Source organism: Thermothelomyces thermophilus, chromosome 2, assembly GCF_000226095.1.
Source record: "Thermothelomyces thermophilus ATCC 42464 chromosome 2, complete sequence".
In the NCBI taxonomy this organism is placed as follows: domain Eukaryota; kingdom Fungi; phylum Ascomycota; class Sordariomycetes; order Sordariales; family Chaetomiaceae; genus Thermothelomyces; species Thermothelomyces thermophilus.
The window spans coordinates 4,787,938-4,814,172 of record NC_016473.1 but is presented as its reverse complement, the minus strand read 5'-3'; the positions used below and the strand labels follow the sequence as shown (position 1 = coordinate 4,814,172).

The 26,235-nt window shown below is 56.2% G+C and overlaps 9 protein-coding genes and 1 non-coding gene across 10 annotated transcripts; 5 read left to right on the top strand and 5 right to left on the bottom strand.

Annotated features, from left to right (window-relative positions):
• Window positions 1-312: 312 nt before the first annotated feature.
• MYCTH_2302660 (uncharacterized protein) lies at window positions 313-1,853 on the top strand. Its single transcript, XM_003662199.1, has 2 exons — window positions 313-1,548; window positions 1,633-1,853. The coding sequence occupies exons 1-2, from the start codon at window positions 448-450 to the stop codon at window positions 1,801-1,803; spliced, it is 1,272 nt and encodes a 423-aa protein (XP_003662247.1). The 5' UTR covers window positions 313-447; the 3' UTR covers window positions 1,804-1,853.
• Window positions 1,854-2,271: 418 nt separating this feature from the next.
• MYCTH_2125988 (uncharacterized protein) lies at window positions 2,272-5,560 on the bottom strand (the record flags this gene model as incomplete). The annotated part of the gene is made up of 8 exons (XM_003662198.1): window positions 2,272-2,334; window positions 2,386-2,457; window positions 2,635-2,942; window positions 3,913-4,124; window positions 4,181-4,349; window positions 4,402-4,432; window positions 4,510-4,852; window positions 4,947-5,560. 8 exons carry the CDS (start codon window positions 5,558-5,560, stop codon window positions 2,272-2,274), a joined length of 1,812 nt encoding a protein of 603 aa, XP_003662246.1.
• Window positions 5,561-6,090: 530 nt separating this feature from the next.
• Window positions 6,091-7,922, bottom strand: MYCTH_2302657 (uncharacterized protein). The gene is made up of 2 exons (XM_003662197.1): window positions 7,223-7,922; window positions 6,091-7,041 (listed from the first exon to the last, which is right to left on the bottom strand). The coding sequence occupies exons 1-2, from the start codon at window positions 7,544-7,546 to the stop codon at window positions 6,361-6,363; spliced, it is 1,005 nt and encodes a 334-aa protein (XP_003662245.1). The 5' UTR covers window positions 7,547-7,922; the 3' UTR covers window positions 6,091-6,360.
• Window positions 7,923-8,444: 522 nt separating this feature from the next.
• MYCTH_106618 (uncharacterized protein) lies at window positions 8,445-12,482 on the bottom strand (the record flags this gene model as incomplete). Its single annotated transcript, XM_003662196.1, has 3 exons — window positions 8,445-9,731; window positions 11,025-12,111; window positions 12,175-12,482. 3 exons carry the CDS (start codon window positions 12,480-12,482, stop codon window positions 9,138-9,140), a joined length of 1,989 nt encoding a protein of 662 aa, XP_003662244.1. The 3' UTR covers window positions 8,445-9,137.
• A 538-nt stretch (window positions 12,483-13,020) lies between these two features.
• MYCTH_2302653 (uncharacterized protein) lies at window positions 13,021-14,508 on the top strand. Its single transcript, XM_003662195.1, has 3 exons — window positions 13,021-13,149; window positions 13,202-13,445; window positions 13,500-14,508. Exons 1-3 carry the CDS (start codon window positions 13,144-13,146, stop codon window positions 14,138-14,140), a joined length of 891 nt encoding a protein of 296 aa, XP_003662243.1. The 5' UTR covers window positions 13,021-13,143; the 3' UTR covers window positions 14,141-14,508.
• A 797-nt stretch (window positions 14,509-15,305) lies between these two features.
• Window positions 15,306-17,313, top strand: MYCTH_2302649 (uncharacterized protein). Its single transcript, XM_003662194.1, has 3 exons — window positions 15,306-15,549; window positions 15,660-16,295; window positions 16,406-17,313. The coding sequence occupies exons 1-3, from the start codon at window positions 15,487-15,489 to the stop codon at window positions 16,790-16,792; spliced, it is 1,086 nt and encodes a 361-aa protein (XP_003662242.1). The 5' UTR covers window positions 15,306-15,486; the 3' UTR covers window positions 16,793-17,313.
• A 444-nt stretch (window positions 17,314-17,757) lies between these two features.
• On the bottom strand, window positions 17,758-20,105 carry MYCTH_2302646 (uncharacterized protein). The gene is made up of 4 exons (XM_003662193.1): window positions 19,737-20,105; window positions 18,703-19,669; window positions 18,165-18,638; window positions 17,758-18,057 (listed from the first exon to the last, which is right to left on the bottom strand). Exons 1-4 carry the CDS (start codon window positions 19,923-19,925, stop codon window positions 17,822-17,824), a joined length of 1,866 nt encoding a protein of 621 aa, XP_003662241.1. The 5' UTR covers window positions 19,926-20,105; the 3' UTR covers window positions 17,758-17,821.
• Window positions 20,106-20,308: 203 nt separating this feature from the next.
• MYCTH_2302644 (uncharacterized protein) lies at window positions 20,309-21,772 on the top strand. Its single transcript, XM_003662192.1, has 2 exons — window positions 20,309-21,355; window positions 21,416-21,772. Exons 1-2 carry the CDS (start codon window positions 20,637-20,639, stop codon window positions 21,525-21,527), a joined length of 831 nt encoding a protein of 276 aa, XP_003662240.1. The 5' UTR covers window positions 20,309-20,636; the 3' UTR covers window positions 21,528-21,772.
• Window positions 21,773-22,038: 266 nt separating this feature from the next.
• On the top strand, window positions 22,039-24,176 carry MYCTH_2302641 (uncharacterized protein). The gene is made up of 3 exons (XM_003662191.1): window positions 22,039-22,750; window positions 22,808-23,638; window positions 23,701-24,176. Exons 1-3 carry the CDS (start codon window positions 22,349-22,351, stop codon window positions 23,866-23,868), a joined length of 1,401 nt encoding a protein of 466 aa, XP_003662239.1. The 5' UTR covers window positions 22,039-22,348; the 3' UTR covers window positions 23,869-24,176.
• A 154-nt stretch (window positions 24,177-24,330) lies between these two features.
• Window positions 24,331-24,446, bottom strand: MYCTH_t66. The gene has a single exon. It is a non-coding gene; the product is annotated as a tRNA-Leu (tRNA).
• Window positions 24,447-26,235: the final 1,789 nt, after the last annotated feature.

Here is a 26,235-nt window from a genome sequence, read left to right as displayed (position 1 = left end):
CATACTCCTCCTTGGTAGGATGCGTTTCGAAGAAATATGACGCGGCGGCGCAGAACGTTCCACAACGCCCTACACTACATAGTACGCCCTGCAACTTGACAGCGAGGTATCACCCTGGGGGCCCCCGTCAACGGTGTGGATAACCCGGGGCAGACCAACAATTGACCAATCGGTCTTCAACTCTATCAGAGATTGAATGCCGGGTTGGCCCTTGGAACCCGCACCCCGGTACTTTAGTTCCTCTTAACTTTTCGACGGAGACATAAAAAAGGCTTGCTTCGCCCGCGTGACTGCTCCGGGGCCCCTTCGCTCCGCTCCCGTTGACATCCCGCTCTCCCACGCACCGTTCTTTGTCGAGAGCCTAGCGAATTCCCTTCTGCCCCGCCGAGGACTCTTTTTATTCGGCCCATTCCACCCCGTTGTCAACTTGTTCCGCATCAGTCAGCCATGACACAAACATCCACGACCGTGCCGCAGAAGCGCAGCGCTGAGGACCTCACCTCGACCGCCATGGAGCAGCAGCAGGTTGCGAAGCAGCCGGCCCTGGCTAACGGCGAGGCCAATGGCCACGCCAATGGCGCCTCTGCCCTCCCCGGCCTGGACGCCTCCAAGCTCATCATCACCCGCGCCGACCCTACGGCCCGCGCCGTGCCGGACGAAGCCACCGCCTGCTCCGGCACCGAGACCATCTGCACCGACCACATGATCACGGCGACCTGGAAGGCCTCGTCGGGCTGGTCGGCGCCCGAGCTGAAGCCGTACGGCCCGCTGACCCTGATGCCGACCGCGTCGGTGCTGCACTACGCGACCGAGTGCTTCGAGGGGCTCAAGGCCTACCGCGGTCACGACGGCCGCCTGCGCCTGTTCCGGCCGGACCGCAACGCGGAGCGCATGCTCATGTCGACGCTGCGCATCTCGCTGCCGGGCTTCGACCCGCGCGAGCTCGAAAAGCTCATCGTCGCCCTCATGGCCGTCGACGGGCCCAAGTGGCTGCCCCGCTCCCGCCCGGGCAGCTTCCTGTACCTGCGCCCGGCCATCATCGGCACCCATCCCCAGCTGGGCGTCCAGGCGCCCAGGGAGGCCCTCCTCTTCATCACGGCCTCCTTCATGCCCCGCATGGACTCGCCCCCCGGCGGCATGCGCCTGCACACCAACCCGGAGGACATGATCCGCGCCTGGGTCGGCGGCTTCGGCTACGCCAAGGTCGGCGCCAACTACGGCCCCAGCCTGCTCGCGACCAACGAGGCCCGCGAGCGCGGCTTCGGCCAGATCCTGTGGCTGTACGGGCCCGAGGGCTACTGCACCGAGGCCGGCGCGAGCAACTTCTTCATCGTCTGGCGGACCAGGGAAGGCGCCCTGCAGCTCGTGACGGCGCCCCTCGACGACAAGCTGATCCTGGACGGCGTCACCCGGCGGAGCGTGGTCGAGCTGGCCCGCGAGCGCCTCAAGGACGAGCTCGAGGTTGTGGAGAGGAAGTACACCATCGACGAGGTGCTCGAGGCCGATCGCGAAGGGCGGCTGATCGAGGCATTTACGGCTGGCACGGCGGTACGTTAAATCATCAACCCTCCTCCTGACCCCGGAATGGCTTGTTTGACTGACTGTGGCTTTTTTTTTTTTTTTTGTTTTTAGTTCTTCATCTGCCCCGTCTCGCAGATCCGGCACCGCGACTACGACATCCACATCCCCATGGTCAAGGGCGAGAGCGGTCAGTACACGGCCAAGATCAAGGGCTGGATGAGCGACATCATGTACGGCAAGGAGGAGCACCCTTGGGGCGTTGTCGTCCAGGAGGAGCAGTAGATCTGCTCAATTCTTTTTCTTTTTTTTCTTTCTTTCCTCTTTATACATTGCATTGCCCAGTGTGAGCGGCACTGCGAGCCCGGCAAAAAGTGGTTTTCTTCACGGGAGAGGCGTTCGGGGATGGGTGGTAGAGCATCTCAATATGTTAGCGATGTCAGACATTAGACCTGATAGACAGGCATTTGCATTCGCGTCAGTTTCTCGAGGTCGCTGAGTAATGAGCCATGCGTGTTCAACTGAGCTATGTCTCCGAGCCTTGTCTGGCCAAGAAGCTCGATCTTGGCAGCCTCCTGCTGGTGATCGATCAGCCGTAGCAACAAGAGTATATATGTCTTCTTTTCCCCTTGCTATGACCCTTCGTTTATCTCCTGTGCTTTCTCGTGTCTCTTCCTGTTTTGCGTTGGTCTTCCAGCAAACATGACAAGGCCAGATTCCATCAGATGGAGAGTCCATATGCACGCGAGAGCCTTACGGCTCGTCGATGGACTGGAAGAAGGTATGCAGATCCGGTAGCGTCTCCTTTCGAAAGTCCTATACCTCCGTTAGCATTGTAATGTTTCCTGCCGGTGCTGGCAAGCTCACTTTTTCGATCCCCTTCATCAAGGCCAGCGCCTTCTCTCCCAGGTCAACAGCCTCCTCTTCAGCCTCCTCAATCTGCCGCTCAATAGCCTCCCTAACCCGTCTTAGCATTTCTTCTCCTTCTTCACCGGCACTACCAACTGTCCCAGCCCCTTCATTTCCCCCCTGAACCCCCATTGGCGAAGAGCATGGTGAAGAAGAAGAAGAAGAAAAAGAAGAAAGAGAACCGATCCCTTTCAGCAGTGTCTTCACCTCCTCGTCGGCAACAGCCCACTCCGCCCAGAGCTCCGCCATGCACTTCTCAAACTCCCGCAACTGCTCTTCGGCGCGGGCGACCAGCTCACCCACGGTGCTCTCCTCACTCCGCAGCGCCCCGTCGCGGCCGCGCTGCTGCGACCGGATGCGGACCGCGTCCAGCGGCTGGGTGAGTTTTCTGACGTGCGCCTCGGTGGACTCGAGAAAGGCCGCGTCGCTCTTGACCAGCGTTTGTGTGAGTCGGCGGGAGAGGTCGGCGTGCGCCTGGGCCAGGCGCATGGTGGCGCTTTGGTGGAGGGTTGTCGCTGTTTGGAGGTAGTGTTCTGTGCAAGGGGGGGGATCGTGTTAATTTCGGCTTATTACTGGGGAGATGTGGGAGATGAATGAGAAGAGGAGAGGAAGAACGAGGTAAAGGAGTGAAGGTATAGGTAAGGAGAGGCATGGGGGCCAACCTTTGAGCTGTTGGATCAAGTCTTCCGCATCTGGTGAGGGAGAACGGACTGGGTTCTTCTTTGAGCCAACAACACGGCTGGCCGCGGTAGCACTCGTTGGCTTGTCCCGAAATGCGGCTTCGAGGCGTCGAAAAAAAGGGGCGACGGAGGGCTTGGTTGAGTCTTTCGTGGTGACCCCGGCTTTCCCAGTGGATGGCAAGTATGTGGGTTTCTTGGACACGGGGGCAAAGCGATCTCGGAGAGAATGAACGACGTTTTGCCTTTGGTTTGTCTTGTTATCTGCGGTCGACGACGACGACCACCGAACATTGTCCGTGCTGCTAAGGTTCGTCGGCCATGGGGACGGCAGGTGATTGGAGTGCGACTGCACCGGGGCCCTGACACTTCGAGATTTGGTGATTCGAAGTCTTTGGGCCCATGGTTCTTCAGGAACTGGGCCAACGCTGGATGGGCGCATGGTTAAAATGTCTCCAAGACTGGTGAGTTTGAATTATGGCTCTCTTGGGTGTTGACAGGCCGCCGTCCAGATGCCTGGAACCAGTGCATTCATATTGGATCGAAGGAATCGCTTTCGGTTGACACCTTCGGTGAATACCAGAAATTCTACATGAATTGTGGTCTGCCGAGTGAGTGGGTTGCTTGGTTTGATCAGGAAGGAAGGCGCGACTGAACTTGTCAAGGGCCGTTGCCCTAAGCCTATTGCAATGTTCTCAATTCTGCGTTTTCGAACCCTTATCAAGACGTGCAACAAGTTTCCGGGGGGTTGAGCAAAGCCGTTGATGGGTATTTTCTCCCTCATGGCCACGATCAACCCTGCTCGTACCGACCGTAGACGCCGAGTATCTTTCCGAAATGATTGGAGCAACCAGCCCGAATTGAAGACAGGGAGGCTTCACATTGGCCGTGGCCCCTTTGGCCGCTGTTTTCTTGGCGGAGACACGCTGATGATGATAGGGTTTATCGGTGGCCGAGTGGTTGTCTCTACTGAAGACCGTCCCGGTGGTTGCTGGAAAGCGGATCGAGATGCGGATCGCTCTGGAGAGCTGGCGGGTCGGGGTTTAGAGCTGGAGCTGGAGCCGGAGATTTCTGACGCGGTAAAAGCGGGATGTGGAGTGAAGGGGCCGAAATCAGGGGCCGGATGCTCCATGTCAAAATCCGGGGGCGGATGTTCTCTGTCAAAGTCGGGAGGTGGATGGTCCTTGTCAAAATCGGGAGGCGGACGAGAGATATATGCACTCGAGCTTGGAGCTGGAGCAGCATCTGGGACAAATGTCGCGGGAGGAGAAGCAATGATAGAGACAGGGAAATGAACAGATGGGTAGGGCGACGAGGGCGCCCATGGCCTGGCGACTCGTGTTAGCCCTTGTTTTCACCAATCGGCCATTGTTCTCGGGGCTTCTGCCGACCTTGAGTATCTCACAGGCTTGGTCCAGCCGCTCGAAGAGGAAGATGGGCCTGAAGAGCCCACGGGCAAGCTGCTGCCAACACCACTGCTGCCGCTGCCGGTCCCGCTGCCGGTCCCGCTGCCGCCACTGTCGCTGTTCCCTGATTCAGCGGAACCATTCTTTAGGTCGGATAGAAAGGTCAAGATCAACGCTACGACAATCCCCGGCGGTATAAATTGCGCGGCAGTCGAAACCTGGTTGACGGCACCCGAGATCTTGTTCCATTTGATCGTCAGTTCAGTAGCGGCGACGAGGACGCACGCAACTGTCAGCCCCCCGAAAGTCTCGACTTCCTTTAAGACTCGAATCCGGGAGCGGCTGCAAATGTCAGCAAGAAAGTACTCCAGGGGGGCCTATACGTCTGGAAAACAGGGATCCAGCGTCGTACTTAGCTCTCCTTCGCCTTCTTGACCTTCTGTTCTTGATGAGCCCAGTCTTCATCGCGCCAACAATCACTCCCCCGGCGAGCAGGGCTAGCATCAAGAGGACATTCATGGCCCTGAAACCCCCGCTCTGCATCTCAATTGGCCCGAACGCAAACCCAACTTGAGCCGGGGGCTGGCAAGGACAGCAACCGCCTTGATCTCTCAAATTCCTGTCAATCGACGTAGACTTGACGCCAGCCCCCCAGAACCAGAGGTTCAGACCAATGACGATCAATACGGAGAGGAATCGAGCTGCTCTAACAACACCGAACCCGCCACGCTGAGTTCCGATCCCGAGATCAGGACGGATCCACGCCATGAGATCAGTGGTGTGCCGGGGCACCAGCAGGTACACGGTCGTCGAGATGAGAAGGAGGGTGATATAGACCTCGGCGGCAAAGAGACTTCCCGCCGATACGGCCACGGCCAAGCCGAGAAAGACGGCGTAGGCAAGAACCAGCTCGGCGGCGCGAAGGACTTGGGCATGCTGCTCGTGGCACCGCTCGCCGATGAGGACGAAGAACCACAAGAGGTAGAAGGAGACACGGATGCCCATGCCATAGAGGTCGGGGGTGCCCGGTATGGTGCAGACGGGTGCCATGTTAGCAGTGACATTATCACGCGTCCGAGTGTTGGATAGAGCTGCCGAGGTTCGTGGAGATGGAGGATGGATGGGCTATCAGGAGGCTAAGCAAAGTTCGCGGTCAAGGGGCCACTCGGATTGACTACGCAACATCTCATAATAATCACGGTCAGGACGATGCGAGGTTGGTTGTACTGGAGAGACAACCTCAGAATTGACAGGCAAACTTGCTTTAGTGTTACTCGGTCGAGACGCTGTACGCACACGCGGTCCAGCCTACCGCCCAATTTACTCGCTGGTGGCGGGCGTTGAGACGACCCGGGTTTGAGTAGCGGGCCACCAACGTTCTGAACTGCTGCAGACATCACAGGTTGTTCCACCGTGGTACTCTGCGGGCCGATATGGTTTGTGTTTCTCTTTAAGCTTCTACACGCCGTCCACGTAGCTATTGTTGTGAGTACCTAGCCTAGTACTTGTATCACCATGACCGCGGCAGCGGGCGTGTGCAACCGGTAATGAGGAATCCCGTATCCGGGCTGTTCAACGGCCAGAGTCTCAGACACTAGAGCAAACTAGAGAAAGGGAAAAGAGGCTTTTTCAGGTAAGGTGGAAATGCCGTTGGTATCATTCTCTGCTATGACATGCGAACATGCAAGTCATCCCCCCTAAAAACTCCAATTCTAACCGAGATATCATGACCCGCTAGGATCTCCCATCGTCGCCCGGGATGTACATGAAAAAAATAAAAATAAAAAAAAGAGCAATTTCACCTACCCGCAGCCCCGTTTTTACTCATTCTCCTGACCTTTGACGACCCCCTAAGTGCCCGATTTCCCATCCCTCTCCTTATTGTCCCCCCCACCACCAGCAGCCGGTTCATCCTTCAAACCCAACACCTCCATCAGCACGGGGATCTCGGCGTGATCCCTCGTGTTCCTCATCCGATGACACCACGTCACCACCTTGTCGACCCCGTCCGAGTCCGGCTCCCCCTTCCCGTCCAGGCTGGTCTCGGACCGCTGGCCGGCCCCTTCGCCGTTCCCTGCCTGCGCCCACGCGGCCGGGGGCTCGATCCCGATGGGCGTCTCCGCCGTCTCCGCGGCGCGGACCCCGTCGGGCCCGGCCCCCGCCACCGGCTCGAAGAGGAACTCGCCGCCGACCTGCTTCGTGTCGCCGCCCTTGAGGGCCAGCCCCTTGGGGACCTGCTTGAGCCCCTGGGCGACGCTGAGCAGGCTGCTCTTGAGGAGGCCGGTGCGCATGTAGGCCGGGCGGCGGGGGCCGAGGGCGAGGGTGCGGATCATGCCCAACTCGGCGTACAGGCGGCGGGTGGGGTCGGCGTAGATGGGGTAGGGGCAGCCGGTCGCCTCGGCGTACATGTCGATCAGGGCCGGGTCGCCGCAGCCGACGACGCAGATGAAGGTGGTGCCGCCCCGCGGGCGGGAGAGCAGCGCCTGCGGCGTGATGAACTCGGACACCGCCCGGAGGTATTGCTGGCAGTTCTGTGTGAGAAGCGCACGCGCAGGTACCCCTCCGGGGTGGTTGCGTGTTTCAGTCAGTAATAGATCAAAGTCATACGGTGCTATAAAGCTTATAATTCATGTCATATACAAAGTGATTTTTCTTTCTTTCTTTTTTGGTTTTGGAAGGGTGGGGGGGGGAGGAGGGGAGGGAGTTGCGTACGCCGCAGAAGAAATGGCGGATGAAAATGATGAGCACGCGGCGAGCCGTGTGGCGGCCGGTGTAGAGACTGCGAAAGGTGTGGGATTTGCCGTCCTTGTCTAGTACGGTGTACTTGTCGATCTTGCGGATGGTCTCGAGAGTGGGGGGCTCGTCACTGGTGTCGACGGAGCCCTCGAACTCGAGCGGGTTGACCCCATCGCGATCCGTGACGGCTGCCATCTCCGTGCTTGGTGCCCTCATGGGTACCGGGTCCGTATCCGGGGTCGTGTTGGCGCCGGAACTAGCTCCGTTCTTGTGAGCAGCGGCAACTTCTGGTAGCGTCATTTTTTTCGAGATAGGCGCGTAAGTCAGGTGAAAAAATCGACCATCGAAGATGGGACGAAGATAGTTCACAACATACTGAAATGTCCGAGTTCCCGAAGTGCGTTATTGTTCGACGATCCGAGGGTTATGCAGCTGCACTGGAACAACGTGGCAGTGTAAAGTGTCTCGGGCGCATTCAAAGTACCTTAGGTAAGGTACGGAACATACATAAGCAAGGTATGTACCTACCTTACATACACAACAGTACTGACTTCCGTGTTCCGTACTGCCCGTGCAGGCAAGCAACACCTAATGAAGAAAGGCCTCGGGGCGAAGTTGGCCCAGTAATTCACATAAAGCGGGCCATCTCACTATATGCAGATGGAATAGGGCAAGCAGGAACGGGAGGAACTTGTTCGAAAGAATAGATAGGAAAAAGGACAAGAACACTAGCGGCGAACAATGTAGAGCTAAGTAAGGTTTCTACCCTATCGTGTACTAGCATAGGCCCGAATACGGTATCAGGTAGCATAACTGCATAACTCTCAATTCTGAGTTCAGCCATCTCAGACCAGAGAAAAGGTTGTTGCCTATATTTAGTAGATCAGGGACTAGTTACTACCTAAGTAAGCGCTGCAGCACCCCTCATTTGCCGCCTGCCCCTGGTCTCCTGTGTCGCATCTCTGCTATGGATCAACCTCTCGGAACTCGACTTGAGGCCTGGACCGAGAACACATGGACGGCCGTAGTCATGTAAGTCTCCAATCTTGGGTTGTGTAAGGCGCCTAATCAAACCTGCGGCCGTCTTAAGGATGCAAAATCGTCCAACAAGCTGCCCTACGTGGGCCGCCATCAGCCAAACGCGTGCTAAAAGAGAAGCTTTCATCGTAACACATATGTGCACACGTGCGTTCGTGGTGGTAGCGGAACGAACGAATGTCTGTTTCTTTCTCTGCTCTGCTCAGGTGTCTGTCTGCCTACAAATCAACTTGTCAAGCAACAACTGCCTTTCAAAGGAGTGACTGTCGGCCGTTGCAACATGGACGGCGCCCAGCAGGGGCCTCTCGTCTCGATATCAGTGAATGCTTCGTGTCAGGTAAAAAAATGAGCGACTCCTTCCCCCGTCTCATACTCTGCTAAGCCTCTCCCTGCAATTCTCAGATGCTGGACAGGATGCACTTCTCACTCAACAGTCAATGGCTCCTCCGTTACCCGGCCGCGATAGCTCAGCGAGCTCCTTCGCCGGGACTGTGTCATTCCGGACATGCGAGCCAGAATACCTGGCAACCTTGCCTGCTGCCATCATAAAGGAAGGCTGATTGAAGCTCCTCGAGTTACTCGTGTAAGGCAGGATGGCGCTGAACAACACTTGGTCAGAGCATCAGCATAAGGGCAACTAGACCCGCCCGGTTGAGAGGGTGTGCTTTGTGAAGCATCTGCCCAGCTCTTCCTGGCCTGCGCGTGCTGTGACCCATGCGGAGCCGAGAACGCGTGCTTGCCCTAGCCCGGAGGGGTGGACGCAGGTAGGCCGCGGTACCTAGAATGCGGTGCGGCGCCTGGATCTGTTCATGGTTTGCATCTGACGTGGACCCCCAATCTAGCCCATGAGCACTCAGTCGAATCCGGATCCTATCTGGCTAGCAAAGGCGGTGCTGACACTCTTCTCATCGTCATCAAATCGCCGCCCGTATCCGCTCCCGGCTCCCATGCGGCCCCCGCTCTCGACGTACTGCTTGAGTCGGTCACTCTGGGTGTATGAGGTTGGCCGGGCCGAGGTGATTGCCTCGCTGAGACCGGCACCGAGACTGGCCCCTCCTTGGCCCACTCCCTTGCCGCCAATGACGCTGGCGCTCGCGTCCGTGAACTCGCTGTTGGCGACGCTTTCGCCCGCGACGCTCTCGGTACCGCGATCGCGGCCCTTGGCGTTAGGCCGGCCACCCGCACCCACGCCCGGCAAACCAGGCCACTGGTCGGGATGGAAGTTCGAAAACATATGGGGGTAAGCCGAAGACAGGCCAGCACCGCCCAGGGCAGAGCTGTGGATCGACGACACGTCGTCTGGAATGTACGACAGCATCGAGCCCGTCTCGTAGTCCCTGTTCGAGCCGTTCATGCCGCCGTAGCGGCCGTTTGCATAGCCCCCAGCGGCATGTTGCGTCTGCTGGGAGTACCGCGGAGGGCGGAATGACGTCTTGGGACGGCTGAACTGCAGCAGTGACGTTTGAAGGTTAGTGAGAGGGCCCTCGACCAGGCACTTCCGGTCCTTGTAATGGACGAGGAGATGGTGCCACAGCTCGTGCTTCGCCAGGACCTTGGGGTTGCCGATGATCACCAAACCGTACTTGGCGCGAGTGAGCGCGACGTTGAGACGGCGAGGATCCGACAGGAAACCAATGCCTTGGTTGTCGTTGGAACGGACGCAAGACAGTACGATAAAGTCCTTTTCTCGACCTTGGAATGCGTCCACAGACGCGACCTCGACCTCTTTGTAGGTTTCCTTCTTGAATGTGCCAGTGTTCTGCATGGTGCTCACGATATAGCTGCGCTGTCCCTCGTACGGCGTGATGACGCCGATGTCGGACGGCTTGACACCCGCCTTCAAGAAGCGCGTCACGATCTTCTCGACGTTGGCAGCCTCGGTGCGGTTGAGGTAGGATGTGCCGGATGCCGAGATCTCCTCGTTACCATTGTTGGCCCAGAACATCATTGGCATATCGGCCACCGGCCACGGGAAGTCAACATCAGTCCTCAGACGCTCGGCGACCGTGACGCCGTTCTGCAACGATCCGTCATAAAACATGTTCGACGGGAACTGCGAGAGGCAGGGGTGCATCCGATACTGCACGTTCAGTCGGATCGGTGTCAGGTTAAGCTTGACCAATCTCTCGAAGAGGGACTGGTTCAGGCCGGCCTTGGCTGCCTTCTTGTTCATGATAACAGGCCCAAGCTGCTTGTGATCGCCGACCAGCACCACCTGCTTGCATCCAAGGACGAGGGGGATCATGCACTCCGGCTCTGCAGACTGCGTCGATTCGTCGATTAAAACGTTGCGGAACTTCATCTTAGCGAGTCTCGGGTCACCGGCGCCCACACAGGTGCAGCACACGACATCTGCGTTGTTGAGGATCTCCCGCTCGGCGGCGCGAGTGAGCTGCTTGAACTTCTTTTCGTCCTGCGACGACAGTTCGCCTTGGTCGGCCTTGAGGCGCGCAAGCTTAGTGAGCTCCGTGTTGGAATCGTTCATGCGAACCTGCTCATGGAGAGCCAAGAAGCTGACAGACGATTCGACGTCCTCGCGAGATTTGGCGGTCAAGCGGACAACCTTCAGGCCGGTGCGGTGAATCCGCTCGCATAGCTGATCGACTGCTACGTTAGATGGCGCGCATACCAGTACCTGGCTATTGTTGAGCTTGGCCAGATGATAGATGATAGTGGCCGACGTGACTGTCTTCCCGGTGCCAGGAGGCCCCTGGATCAGACTAAGCGGGTTCGAGAGCACCGTCTTGATGGCCGTAACCTGGCTATGGTTCAGCTCCGGCAGGCCGGGGACGTGGAAATTCTTGGGCATCTGAATCTTCATGGGGGCCACGGCAACTTCGTGCCCGAGCAGCTTGTGAAAGATGTAGCCCGAGAGGCTCATCTCGTCCACAGCGAACGTCTTCATTGCGAACTGCATCCGGTCGTACGACGTGGCTTTCCAGACGTAATCGGCCGAGAAGTTGGTGGCGACATCCGTAGGCACCATCTTGTCGTTGGCCGACTTCCGCAGCTCGAGCGTGACCTCGTCCGACTGGTTATTGGGGATCTTGATGACATAGCCCACCCCTTCCCAAGGCGGACGGAGGTCGCCCTTGTACTTTAGCCTCATCTCGTCGCCCACCGCCAGCTTGACGTCGCCCGACTCGATCTTGGGGAGAATGAAGCTCGCGAGATGCTTGTTGTTGAGGCCGACATCCCAGCGCACCTGAAGATTGTCCTCTGACTGCGCCTCCTTGAGCTTCTTGTCGTAGTCCGACTCCATCTTGACGAGTGGGCCAAAGATGTTCTGATAGTGGTACGGGTCCTCGTACTTCAGCAGGACAGGATGCGGGTCGTCGTCCGCGCCAGCGCTCTTTTCCAAGTCGGCCACGGTGGCGTTCGGGCTCTCCTTCCACATTTCCTCGAGTTTCGCGATCATTGGCGGTGTGAGGTGCCTTGCCCGGAGCTGTTCGGTATCGGTGGGCGGCTGAACCAGCCAGTTAAGAAAGGAGCGGTCTTCGATGAGAGGCTGCCATCGCGTGATGTCCCAGCTCATGTCCTTGGTCGAGGTGCTTGCGGCACAGGGCTGGCGACATAGGAGAACCACGACAGTATCGGATTTCGCCGGAATGAAGCCGAGCATGAAGACGTTCTTAGTCCCGCAGTTGTAGCACTCGAGGACCGTGTCGCCTAGCGAGGACTGGGGGTGAAGCTGGACCTCTTTATGCCGGGCTCGTACGAGATGATTGACAATGTGGGAGGAGCTCGAGTTGCCGCGGGCGCTGCAGAACCACTTGCTGCAAGTGAGACATTTTACCACGCTGGCGGGGGAGTGAATGCCGCAGTAACTGCCGGGCGAAGTTAGCCGGCTTTCGTCAGACCACCAAGGAGAGATGTGCTGATAGACTCACGCGCAAGCATGGGCAGGAAGCTCCTTCTCTTCCTCCGGTGCGTTCATTTTGAGAGCCTTCATGCCGTCGACCGGAACACTTGCCAGACTCTCGTCGTCGTCATCGAAGACCTCGGTTTCGTTGTCGTCGTCATCCTGGCGGCGCCTGGCATTGCCCAGGCCCGTACGAGCGCCCCGTCCCCCATATGAGCCGTAGAGCAAGTTCTCGTCCGGGTCGATGTTTGACAGCTCGTCCGAGCCGCCGGCCTTTATGGCGGCCGCGGAATCAGAAACGAGGTGGTTTCCCAGGTGGGTGAAAGCGCCCTCCATATCGGGGTATCGGAGCGTAAACGTTGGCGGCTGCAAGGCTCGGATCGTCAGTATGCCTGTTGGTTGAGAGCCGAATCCCGAGGAGCTGACCGGCAACCGAGTCTGCTGTGGAAGGAAGAACCAGAGCTAACCTCGAGTCACCGCTGTCAAGGAGCAAATTTTAACTGCCGAAGTGGGCAGCGCCAGCTCGAAAATGTTTCTTTTCTGTTTGGAGCGTGTAGAATTGAGAATGCGCGCGTGGAGATTGTCACATCATCGCTGTTAGGAGTTGAAGTGGCGAACGGATTCGTAGTGTCGTGACGTTGGCCGTTTCGATTTCGCGTTATCGTCCCGGTCTCTCGATCCTGGCCGCGATTGTGGGTTAACGATTTTTGGTCAGTGGCATGCCAACCACGAGGCGGTTGCAATGGAGTGGCGGGGCGGAGAAGTCGCATTGTCGGAAACTGAAGGCCCAGCAGTGAAAGGGTCTGTGCTTTGACTTTTTTTCAGCGGAACCCCTCCACTGCACCTTGGTCCCCCACTTAACTAGCGCCGAAACTCCCCCTGTTCTTTCAGCCTCGCAGGGGAATTTTTGCATCCTGATGATGTTCGGCTGGACAACCGAGACACCAGTCCCGACATTATTCTGCCCACGTCTTGACACGCTGCGAGCCAACTGAAAATGCTTGTACGTACCTGCTCGACTCGCATGTCGAAGATCGTACTGATCATTGTCTTAGCGTAAACAAGCACGCCAGAGGAGGGACTACCTCTACCGCCGGGCGCTTCTTCTGCGCGATGCCGAAATTGCAGAAAAGAGGGCGAAACTGAGAGCCGCCCTAGCGTCAGGAAAGCCGTTGGACCCAGCGATTGCGAACGACAAGCAATTACGGAAGGACTACGACTACGATGTGTCTCGGGACGTTGCTGGCGACGACTCGCTCGACATCGACGATGAATATTCTGAGCTGTCTGGTGTCGTAGGTACGTGTGTTGGACTCACGAGAGGAAGGGCGGGCAGATGTTGACCTTGCGTAGATCCCAGGGTTTTGGTGACAACTTCGCGAGATCCAAGCTCGAGGTTGATGTCCTTCTCCAAGGAAGTACGGCTGCTGTTTCCGACCGGTATCCGACTCAATCGTGGAAACCTCGTCCTTCCCGACCTCGTCCGATCCGCCCAGAGCGAACGCCTTAGCGATGTTGTTCTCCTTCACGAGCACCGTGGCACACCAACGGCAATCACTATTAGCCACTTCCCTCACGGACCGACCCTGATGGCGTCACTTCACAACGTGGTGTTGCGCGCGGATATCCCGCGGTCAATAAAAGGGACGGTCAGCGAGAGCTACCCTCATCTAATTTTCGAGAACTTCACTACGCCTCTTGGGCACCGCATAGTCAAGATTCTCAAGCACCTCTTTCCACCGCGTGATCCTACGGCCGGCAAAAACGCAGGCAACAGAGTCATCACCTTCGTGAACCAGGACGATTGTATCGAAGTACGCCATCACGTTTACGTCAAAACCAGTTATGACTCGGTCGAGCTGAGCGAGGTTGGGCCGCGGTTCACCATGAGGCCTTTCTCAATCACCATGGGGACCCTGGAGAACAAGGATGCGGACGTCGAGTGGCACCTCAGCCAGTACACTCGCACAGGCAGGAAGAAGAACTACTTCTGAGCTTGTTCCGCAGGACATCTCAGTCTTAAGTCAGAGGCGTATCTCCGCTGTGGAAGCAGCAACCGTTTTAAAGAGGCCGTGCCGTCTAGAGTCGTGCATTGACCGGGTGGCGCCTTAGCTGTGCCTCGATAACCCCCGTCATCGAGACTTCAAGAAAAGGAAGGCACATTAAAGAACGTCTTTCCGTCTTCGATAAGTTGCAATCCCAGGTTGCCGTTTGGGTTATAAGATCGGTGCTTGGAAGTATCACCTATCGCGCATCCACCAAGATACCATCGCCCAACTTCCGGTCGCTGGGTGGTGTTGAGTGGGTATTCAGACTGGCTAGAGATGCGGGCTTCCTAGCAAAGCAACAACACCCACTTCAGGATGTCTTCCGAGACGGTTCTGCGCTTGGTCGGGCAACTTTTCCTCCAAGTTCGCAGGTAACGCCTTTGAGAAGATTTCCCGAGTTCTGGCAGCACCGGATGGGGAGAACGCCGGTTGACTTTGTGGGAAAAAGCATGCTCGTGGCGAAGTTTTCGGTGCTCTAGGGCTTCATGCTTAAAAAAAAAGGCTGCAACAAGCTCTTTCCGCCATTGGGAGGATCCATGCACTCTGGGCGGTTGCGTTGGTGCTCGCACAAGCTTCTTGGGTAGTACACTACACTACTTAGTGCGCCGCTCAGCTTGGCATCCAGTTTACTACGGATAGTAAGGCAACAAGACTAGTGGAGATATTTAAGCCCACCTCAGCCTCATTCGTGACGCCATCTGTTCCTTGTTAGTTCGGAAGCGCAAGCAGTCCGCGCACTCCCCAGCCATGTGGGGGCCGAAGGATCCCCAGTTCTTGCACTAGAGAATGAGGCTAGTGCGAACGGTTCGTGATAGCGATCGTTTGCTGCTACTCCGTTTTGTTTTTTCTTTCCCCGATTCTGACCCGTTATCGAGCTTTACCACTCCTAATGAACTCTCACTCTAGTCTAGGGCTGCGTAACTGTCGTGTGGAGCAGACAAGCCGGGCTTCGCCCGAATGTCCTTTGAGTGGGCCAACTGTGGAGACTGGGAATCGCTTTCTGGGGTGCTGCCCTCGAGGAGTTCTTGGCATAGTAAACGACCAGCCACAGCCGACCTGACTTGCAGCAGGGCGAAGCAGCTGCTAGCTTACTGCGTACCCCAGGAGCGGCAACCTCGCAAAAAGGCCGACCAACCACCGGCCCCCCCGGTCCAAAGTCTGTCCACCGTTGTTGGTGAAAAGACGCGGCCGTCATCTCCAGTACCTTCGTCTACCCAGCGAGTGCAAAAACAAACCGACAACTACTTTTTGGAAATCATCGGCTGATCAAGCTTCATCCAATTGAGCAAGTCATGTCCTATAACCCCTACAATCAGGGGCCTGGTGCCGAGGCGGGCTACGGCTATGGCCAGACGGTGAGTGTTTCGCCGGGTTGCGCGCGAAGCTTTCCGGATTTCCTGACAGCTCCACGCGACGACTCCCTGGTTGTCATTGAACCCGGCAGTTGACATGGACTCCGCAACAGGAACAGCATGAGATGCAACCGTACGGTCAGCAGCCCTATGGCTCGCCGCAGCAGCAATATGGGCAGCAGTACGGTCAGCAGTATGGGCAGCAGTATGGGCAGCAGTATGGATCACATCCCGAGGGGCAGCAGTACGGTCAGCAGGGCCAGTACGGTTCGCCCCAGCCGCAGCAACCAGGCGGGAACGTCCTGTCGCAGACCGAATATCTGCAGCGTGTGTCGGCCATTCGCCGAGAGATCGAGGGCCTGACGACCAGCATTCATAACATCGCAACGCTGCACCAGCAAGCTCTGGCCAGCAGTGACAACGCGGCGCGTCAGGCGTTGGACGACCTCGTTGCGTCGACGCAATTGAAGAACACGGCGATTCGTGGGCAGATCCAGCAGCTCAAGGCGGACACGGAGCGCACGACGGACACTAATCTCTTCAATACCAAGAAGAGGCAGTTTGAGATTCTCAATGACGACTTCAAAAAGAAAATCCAGGAGCTGCTGCAGGAGGAGCAGCAGTACAAGGCGCGCTACCGCGAGCAGATTGCCCGCCAATACCGCATCGTCAACCCGGACGCGACCGAGGAGCAGGTGCAGCAGGCGGCCGACGCCGACTGGGGCGACGAGGGGATTTTCCAGACTGCCGTACGTTTTTTCTCCCACATTTTCCCTCCCGCCAATCTTACCACTCTTTCTTTCTTTCTTTCTCCCTTACGGCTCATCCGCGTCTCTCGCTAACGCACATTCTCTCACAGCTCCGAACCAACCGCTCCGGCCAGGCCTCGGCCGTCCTGGGAAACCTGCGGGCGCGCCACAATGACATGGTCAAGATCGAGCAAGATATCATGCAGCTGGTCGAGCTGATTGAGCTGCTCAACCAGCAGATCGTGCAGCAGGAGCCCATGATCCAGGCCATCGAGCAGAAGAACATGGAGACGGCCGACCACCTCGGCGGCGCCAACGTGCATCTCCAAGAAGGCGTCGCCAGAGCACGGCGCGCCCGCAAGCTCAAGTGGTGGTGCTTCGGCGTGTGCGTCCTGATCTGCATCGCGATCGCCCTCGGTGTCGGGCTGGGCATCACCCTGACGAACCGAGGTGGCGGCGGCGGTGGCGGTGGTGGTGGCGGTGGCAGTAACAACTGAGAATGAGAAACTGGCCATGGTAATGATATGGGTTGGGTGGGAGCAAGAAGGATCGAGAGCGAAGAATGGGGTCTCGCTCCTCTTTGCTCGAAACCCAAGTCCGGTCATGAAGCATCAGTTTCGAGACCGGGCCGGACCACCTTGCCCCTCCGTTGTTTGTTTCCTTACGTAGTGTCATTTCTGATGAACTGGGCCGTCCAGGCGCATCCGGTTCCTTGTTAACGTGCGGTGAGGTGGTTGTTGGCCACAACGAAAAGTGCCTGAGCTATGTTCGGGTTAATGGGGTTCGGCCGCGCGCTGTTACGAGTTTGGTGGGCAAGCGGGACACATGGATTCAGAGTATTTGTGGTGGACTGTACGACGCGAGCGTACGTGATGTGTATCTGACATCGAGTAATGATTCCCCTTTCAGAATAATGGGTCGTTTGAAGTATGGGAACCCCCCTTTGTAACTCATATCGAGACTCATGAAAACATAGACCAAATCAGAACGTCATATGGTAGTTTCATACAATGTTCTGCTATCGTACCTGTGAGTGAGTAATTCAAGCCACTAGTCGATTCGAAAACCGCTACCCCGTCCCACCAGCCGACCATGTGATATTGAGGGAAGTAGTATTAGCTCGGAGTACGAATATATAAAACTACAGCGCTTGGTGGCCCAATCTTGGTCCGGGGACCTGCGCAAACCTTCTCAATGACGTATCTTTCTCCCTTGAAAAAACCGACCAAGTTTGCCGTATACCGACTGGCCAACCCTTTTTCCACGGAGGGCTTGCCTCCTTATAGCCAACCCACACCCCAATTTCTTTTCCCCCAATCGTACAGAAGAAAACACATCCCCGAGCACTCGTCGAGGGAGGTACAAACGAGAGACCCTCCGAGTCATGAATGGTGTTGATCGTCAACCGTGGCGCCATGGCCCACCTCAATATACACCATCGACTACCAGGTCCTATCCAGCGCAGGAGGTAGTCTGATTATTGCCCGCCTTGACCAACCGTCACATTCAACTGATGAATACAACATTTACCGCATCATTCCTTGGCCCATACCTTGAAGCTTGCTTGCCAGCTTGGGGTACTTCTCCTGGACCTGAATCTGGGTTCGGGTGGCTTCGGCATACGAGAGGGCGTTAACCAGCTCGCCCTCGGTGCGAGCCAACTCGGCAGCGCGCTCAAAGTACTTGAGGGCCTCGGTCACCTTGCCCTGCTGGAGGAGCAGCTGGGCCATGGTGGCAACAGCAATGTCACACTCGGGGTCAACTTTTTTTGCAGCGTTAGCAGACCGTCTTCCGTTGCTTCAAGGAAGACAAAAGAAAGGAAAACGAAACGAGATGAAAAAGAAGGAGAGGTTAAGGTAAGGTACATACTGATCAGAGCCTTTTCGCAAAGCTTCTCGGCCTCGGAGAAGTCCTGCTTCCACTGGAACAGGGCGAGGGACTTGTTGATGAGTGGCAGCACATTCATGCAGGTGGGCTTAGTCTCGCGCTCGAGCTCAATGGCTGTGTCGAATTTCTCAATCGCCTCGTGGTACTTGCCCTGGTCGAGAAGCAGCTCGCCGTAGTAGTTGTACACATCGGGGGTCTTTTCAAAGTTCTTCATGCAGCGCCGGAAGGTGGCCATTGACGAAGCGATGGAGCCCATCTTGTACTGAGTCACGCCGAGCTGGATGTGGGAGAAGATGAAGTCACGGTCGAGGTCGATTGACTTTTGGTAATCCTTCTGCGCCTCGGCAAATTCGCCCTTGATGAAGTGCAGTTGAGCACGGTGGTAGTAGATGTCGGGGTCCTCGGCATTCTTGGATAGGGCGGCGGCGAAGTCCTCCTCGGCCTTCTCGGGAGCACCTGGGGACTGTCAGTCGACTAAACTAACCACCAAGAGATGAGGGTGCGTGATACTACTACTTACCCAGCTCCAGATTCATGCTCGCTCGCTTGATGTAGCTCTGGGTCAACTCGGGGTCTAGCTCAATGCTCTTGGACAGATCTGCCAGCGCCTCCTCGTGCTTGCCCTTGAGGCAGCGGAAGGTGCCGCGAAGGTTGTACGCGTACGCCTCGTGAGGGCCAAGGTCGCCCAACTCCAACGCCTTGTCAAAGGCCTCGGCAGCCTCTTCGTAACCCGGTCCTGTCTTGCTCTCCAGTGCCTTCAGACCCTTCTGAAGCTGGCCTAGGCCGCTCTCCTCATCGAGCTCGACCGAGTCCTCCAACCCAACCGGGCGAGGCTTCGTGCGGAAGCTCTGCAGGTAGTTCCCGACGAAGGTCGAGCTCGGCAGCTTGGCAGGCTTGGTCTTGAGGATCTCCTTGGCTTTCGTCTCGGCGAACTTCTTGAGCAGGCGCTCGACAGCCTGCGCGCTTTGCTCGTTCCGGAACCCGTCAATGATGCAGCTGGCAGTGAAATCGAGAAGCGCCTCGCTGTACTTGCCCAGGTGATCGTACGCATTCGCGCGGCGGTTGAGTGCCTTGATGTACTCGGGATCTAGATTGATGGCGGCTGTGGTGTCCTCAACGACCTTCTCCCAATCGCTGAGCGCGTTGTAGCACGCCGCCCTGTTCGAGTAGTAGACCGGGTCGGGCTTGCAGAGGATGGCCTTTGAGTAGAGACCAATGGCCTTCTGGAACTCCTTGGCCCCGTAGGCCTTGTTGCCAGCCTCCTTCAGCTTCTGGGCGTACTCTTTGCGCTGGGCCTCGGAAAGTGTCTGGACGGTGGTCTCGTCGATCTCGGGCAGCTCGTCGGCGGACTCGACAGACGCAGCCTTGGACGTGGCAGTGGAAGCCTCCGCCTGTTTTGCCGAGGCAGACGCTTTCTCCGCTGCTGCTTCCCTCTCGGCCTGCTTGCGTTTCCGCCTCTCCTTCTTGCTGAGCTTGGGTGTTGTGTCCTGCCAGCGAGGTTAGGCATCATCAGCATTCGCGCTCTCGTGCTCTGCAAAGGGACGCGAGACTCACCTGACTGGGCGCATTGCGAACATAGTAGACGGCGCCGGCAGTTGTGACGACGACAGCCACACCGGCAATGGTGTAGACCACGGCCTTATGCTCGGAGACCCATGTTGAGATCCGATCCCATAGCGATGCATCGGCGGGTAGTGGTGCTGATGGTGTCCCCAAGGGACTTGTCGCAAGCGTGGGCGCCATAATTCTCGGGGTTGTCAAGAAAGGTTAAAAGTCGACAAATAACGGAGGAATCCCAACTCTACCGATACCCACGCGATGCTGAATTGTCCTGAAGCGTGCGCAATGCTTCGCCAACAATCTTGATGATGCAGGTGTGCACCAGACCCGGACTGAACTCAGGTCGCTCCGGGCTCGTTCGGCCGAAGCTTGGAACGAAAAAAATCAGCGCATGGACGCGCTGGATGGGGCGCCCAATTGCAGTCGCTGCGGTGGATCGTCATCGCTGCTTGCCGAGCTGCCCGCCTGCAGGAGACCCTGCTGCTGCCCGAGCTTGGCAAGAGGCCTCGGGCTGTGGCCCCGGGTTACCTAAGGTGTTTACGGATTTTTACTTCAGCGGTGTGCGACTGGCAGTATGGTACGGAGTATGTAGCCTATAGGTACTTAACACTACGTATGTATGTACATATGTATGTACAAGTTAAGTGAAACCAGCCCAGGTACCGATCTAAGTGGCACGGAACGTTCCAAACCATCGTCAGTTAATGAGCGGAACCTCAACTCGTCCGAAACGCGCTGGGGATTACCATACCAAAGTCCGATTCAAGCACAGGTCACAGCATAAGAGTCTCCTCACACACGGCGTCTTGAAATCCCGTGGTCAGTGACGAGAATCGTACAGATAGACTTGCCGGTGCCAAGAAACCTAGTCCTCCACAAGTCGGATCATCAGCAATGGCGGACGATTTCCAACTCTTCACCTCTCTCCGCTATGACCCCGTCCTGTTGCAAGCTCGGGCGAGCAACATGAGCCACGCCGGTTGGAACTGGGCCAACCCGTCCCCTCTCTACATGCTCGACTATCATCGAGACCGCATGCTACGGGCAGCCACTCACTGGGGGTGGGATGCCGCCATAGAAGTCCTCCAGGGGGACTCCGGGCTGCAACGTCTTGCTGATCTTGTCCGAGGCAGCATTGGGGAGAACCAAGAAGGTCCATTGAGGGTCAGGATAGCCATCACCAGAGACGGTGAGTTGTCTCTGAGTTCTAGCCCAGTTCCAGAGACAACGCTCGTGAACCTCTTTCCTGAGCGGCTTCCTTCCCCGGAAGCAGTCGTCAATGACGGTCCAAGAGAAAGTCTTCCTTCGAAGGCCCCCGTTTATGAAGTTTTGGTGGACCGCCCAGAGACGGCGCGCTCCGAGTACACCCACTTCAAGACAACAAAGCGAGCAGTCTACGACGAAGCCAGAAAGCGGGCACAAATTGGCCCTACCGACAAGAAGGAGGTTCTCATAGTCAGCGAGACAGACAGCTCTGTGATGGAGGGGTCTCTAACAACCCCCTATTTCTGGAGGGGAGGAAGATGGGTAACACCCGCCGTGAGCAGAGTGTACAGCCCGAAGGAGGGCAGCGGGGGCCAAGATGGTACATCGAGACGATGGGCTCTGGAGAGGTGTGTCATTTTCTCCCTAATAGTACCGTAGCTTTCAACGTTGTCGCTAACGAGCTGTAGAGCCCTTGCCGTGGAAGGCACAATTTCCGCGGACTCGCTTGTTGATGGTGAAGAGTGCTGGCTGAGTAACGGTGTGAGAGGGTTCTTCTTCGGGAAAGTGAAGTTGGCTTGATTCTCCATGGCCGAGACGGCATTTTTAACCCTATGCTCCCTTTCCAAAGGACTAGATCGACTCTCCCTTCGGGTGGTACCAAGAACGCAAGTGTCAAGAGCGAGGGCGACACAGGCCCGGCGCTTTCAGGCGCGGCCGTTGGTCAAAAAATGTCTAATAAACCAAAAAATTATGTGAACTGGCGCTTCGAGCTGGCCTCATGCTTTTATCGGGCAGGAACTGCCTGAGGACAGGTCACGCCAGCCTGGGTAAGTATTTGCCCAGCCTGGTTACCACGACCCTGCACTTCACCTATGTGACTACCTCACCCGACATACCGATTTGAGGTACCCGCCTCCCGAGCCTTCCACCTGTAAGTTCCACTTGACTTCTGATCCAGGCTGCCTTCGTACCTCGACCGGCGTATATCCACAACCACTCCATCACCCTCCCGCTTTCCGCTGAAACGGTTCTAGGTTGCAGTATCCTCCGACACGGGTCCCTCCACCATCAATACCAGCCACTGGGACTCCTTCCCACTACAACGGAACGCAGCTGTTGCCTGCAAGGAATCCCACTCCACAAGTTCCCTCGACGTCGTTCCTCCCTCCACTTGAACCAGGGTTTGGTTCTTCCTCCTTCAAACAAGTCTGCTTTTTCACTTCGCCCTTTGAGGCTCTCCCGCTTTTTCTCCCCGTTAACTTCTGACCACTTCCACTCGAAACTTCTTTTCTTCATAAAGCTCGTTCATTCAATCTCCCAGCACCTAATCTCTTATTGCAACGCCCTTGACACGGTCCTTTTTAGTCCCAGAAATGGGGGAGAAACGTTCTACTTCAGCGATGGACGCGCTTTTCGAAACGCATGCCAAACTCCGCAAACGAATGGCTCTTTACAGGGTCAGGGCCGTTCCAAACCAGAATTATCAGCGCGATGGCACCAAGTCGTATGTCTCCGTGCTGAACAGGTTCGGGTTTCAACCCACCAAACCTGGCCCGTATTTCCAGATATTCGAGGAGTCCGAAGAGGCCCCTAGCATGTCTGCCGCCCCAGGAGTCAAACCTGGCCACGTCTGGCAAGGCCTCTTCAAGAAGCTCAAGGACCAGGAGGAGCCGGGCGAGGTCACGGCTGAGGACCAGCAGAACGATAGCGAATACCTTTGCGAGGTCATGATTGGCACGGCCTGGACTGCCGAACGGCAGATAGTCAAGATGGACTTTGATACCGGTTTGGCTGATTTCTGGGTATGATCCCCTCAAATATTTCGCAAGTAACCCATGCATATTGATGGTGCTCGACAGGTCAGCCAGAAGAGTTTCGATCCCAAGAAGTCGGTGACCTGGCAGCTCGCTAAGGACAAAAGCTGGAAGGTCCAATACGGTGATGGAAGCTCAGCTTCGGGCATAGTCGGTCATGATATTCTCATCATTGGCGGCATCCAGATCAAGAGGCAGGCCATTGAGATTGCAACGGAGATGTCGGCGCAGTTCAGTGAAGGCACCATGGACGGTATCCTTGGCCTGGCGTTTAGCAAGCTCAACACGGTCCAGACGGATGGCAAGCCAGATCCTCAACGCACAGTTGTCGACAACATGATGGCCCAGGACGATATCCCCCCCGAGGCTGAGCTCTTCAGTACGGCCCTGTACAGCAATAGGGAGGATGACCAGCGATCCTTCTACACGTTCGGCTGGATTGACGAGGACCTCGTGAAGGCATCTGGCGAGGAGATCGTTTGGACCGACGTTGACAACTCGGAGGGCTTCTGGATGTTCTCGAGCGAGCATGTCACCATCGACGGCCAGCAAGTTCGGATTGAGGGCAACAAGGCCATCGCCGACACGGGCACTTCACTGGTCCTGGTTTCGGACCAGGTTTGCGACGCTCTATACGCCCATATTCCCAGTGCGGAATACTCAGAAGAGTATCAGGGGTGGACCTTCCCCCAAGAAACTGAGGTCGACAAGCTTCCCGAATTCAGCATCGCCATCGGCGACAAGGAGTTTGTTCTTCAGAAGGAGGACCTGATTTTCGCCCCCGCGGACGAGAGGGTCTTCTACGGCAGCGTGCAGTCACGCGGCGAGAATCCGTTCGATATCCTGGGGATCGCCTTCCTCAAGTCCATCTACGCCGTAAGTACAACACGTGGGTGTGGCCCTGCCATTTTCGACAGATTTAGCTTACGATGGTGTAGATCTGGGACCAGGGGCATAAACGCTTTGGTGCTGTGCCCAAGATGGAGGCATTCGTACCGCCGACCAAGTATGACAGGCCCCGTCTGACAGACCAGGACCGCAAGGACTTAGGCGTCACGATTGGCTACGGAGACATTTCCTCGACGTTTTTCGAAAAGAGGGCATGAAAGGGGCGATTGTACTTCGCCTGCTTGTGTCCGAAGGTTCTGCATGCAGAGAATAGTGTTTGTAGGAGCAGGGAAGAGGCGATACATTCTTTTCTCGTGGGATAATTGCTTTTCTGTTTTTGATCCCCTTATCCCGTAGTTGTTAGTCTCTCGCCGAACTAGAATGCCAATCGTTGTGTCGAGTTGCGACATGTGCCACAACCAGCAAATTCTTTCAACGACAGCTAACAGCACTCCGTTTTTGAAGTTGGTTTAGTGCGAGAGAGTCTGCTGCTCCGGAGCATGTCCGGTGGAACGGCTTAATCTCTTCGGGCGGATTCTTGGGGCCATCAAGCGCGCGATAAGAGGTAGGTTGATACTAGCAAAAATGTACTCCGTACTATGAAGCGAAACGAAAGAGGAAACCGCAGATCTACCAAAAAGCAGAGGACTCTGAAGATGTCCGTTATCAACAAGAGATATTGACAAGGGTGAGATTCGAACTCACGCCCCATTACTGAGACCAGGAAATCTCTTACAAGATTTAAGAATTCAGGTGGACCTGAACCTGGCGCCTTGGACCGCTCGGCCACCTTGCCTTGGACCTTTGTTGTGTGGATACGGGATTTGAGGTGGAATGAGGCTTGTGTGTGCGCTAGTGAGGCGGGAGCTCACACTGCAGTGGTGGGGTTTTTTTAGGAAAAGACCATGTGTGGAACTCTACTCCATAGTTATAAGAATAACGAAGCTACCCACTCTCCAGGATCGACGGCCTTTTTCCTGAAAAGTAAATTTGCTGATTTGCGGACGAGGGCCTGATGTGGTCTAGATGCACTTACGCAGGTGTAGGTAGGTACCGTAAGGTAGTGAATTAGATAGGTAGTTAGAGGCAGTTTCAGCAGCTCTTTGGCTGGTTTCTAGAGAGACAAGCTACTATACGGAGTATATATGTACCAAGTACTCTACCTACATACATATACACGGTCCACTACAGCTTAGATTCGGACGATCTTCGCACCCATGTAATCCGACGCTTCGGCGCAGAGGTGCTATAATCGATTTTCCTCAAAGACGTGCGTCATTGCCTGCGAGTATGTATGTACAGCACACATGTACATACATACACTTAAATAGCTATGGACGCCCAGCGGTGAGTGTGAGCTGGCAGGCAGGCGATTCGCCCTACTTCGTCCATGACCGTCATTTGCTCCGAAGCCGTACGAAGTCAGCAGCAAAGGGTTCTGGAGCCTCGAGCCGCTCGGTGCAAGGCATAAACTATGCACACTTCATGGCCCGCTGAAATGTGGAACGCCAATCACAGCTGACATGGCGCTCGAAAGCGAGACCGAAAGTCGGACCCTGCAGCAGAGAGGTGATAAGAGTTCTGGGGGGGTTGGCGGCACCCATCAGGACTGAGGGAATGAGCTCATCATGGAATGCGCTCGTCATGTCGTTGTCGGGAGATACGGGACAACAAGGCATGCCCTTGACGCTAAAATGCGTGGTCCGGGCTCCTTGAAGAATGACCTCAGGAAGACGTGTGCCACCGACTAAACAGACAGGGTATCCAACCCCACCGTTCCACGAGTTATCGCGGTTACGTCTGCAGCCAGGGTGCTGTCATGATCAACCAGAATATGGCCGCACGGGTCGGGTTTTGAGGCGGAAAAGTGTGTACGGGTTAGTCCGTATATGTATGTCTGCAAAACGGCGCTTCAAGAGTAAGAGCAAAGGCAGCCAAACCTCTGCTGCGTGATGAAACCCAGTGACAGATCTACTCGAGGGGAGGCGGATGCCGAGACCAATAATTGCCCAAAGAAGGCGCGATGCCTTGTAGGATATGTGTGCTTACATTACATTTCCATGCCGGAGACATCCGCTGCTGGATTAGGCGCAGGGCCGGCATGGTACTACTGTTTTAACCAGTCTTCTCAGGAAAGCAAAGAAGGAACAAAACAAAAACAAAAAAGAGGGTTAAAGGGGACCTTACAATGTAAGTCCCCGAGTTTGCAACTTGGCTATCTAATTACAGTGCATACAAGACGGATACATCCAAGTGTGCAGCTGCCTGCAAATCGAATCCATAGTGAAGCTCGCATTGGCGCAGGCAGGGGAGCTCCTGACAGGGAGCAGCTAACGCTAACCCGGAAGTGGTCAAGCACCGGTTATTTTGACCATGCAACTTTGACCAGCGGAGCAGGCAGTCTGAACCACTCTGATTCCAGGCTCAATTCAACTCCATTCCGTGAGGAGGAGTTTAAAAAAAAAAAAAAAAAAAAGTGGCAGAGACAACACATCTCGTCGCGCAGCCTCATCGGTCCCGAGGCCCAGTCCTTAACCCGGGCGTCCCAATTCGCGTCTCTTCTAGATCACATTCTTACAGCAGGC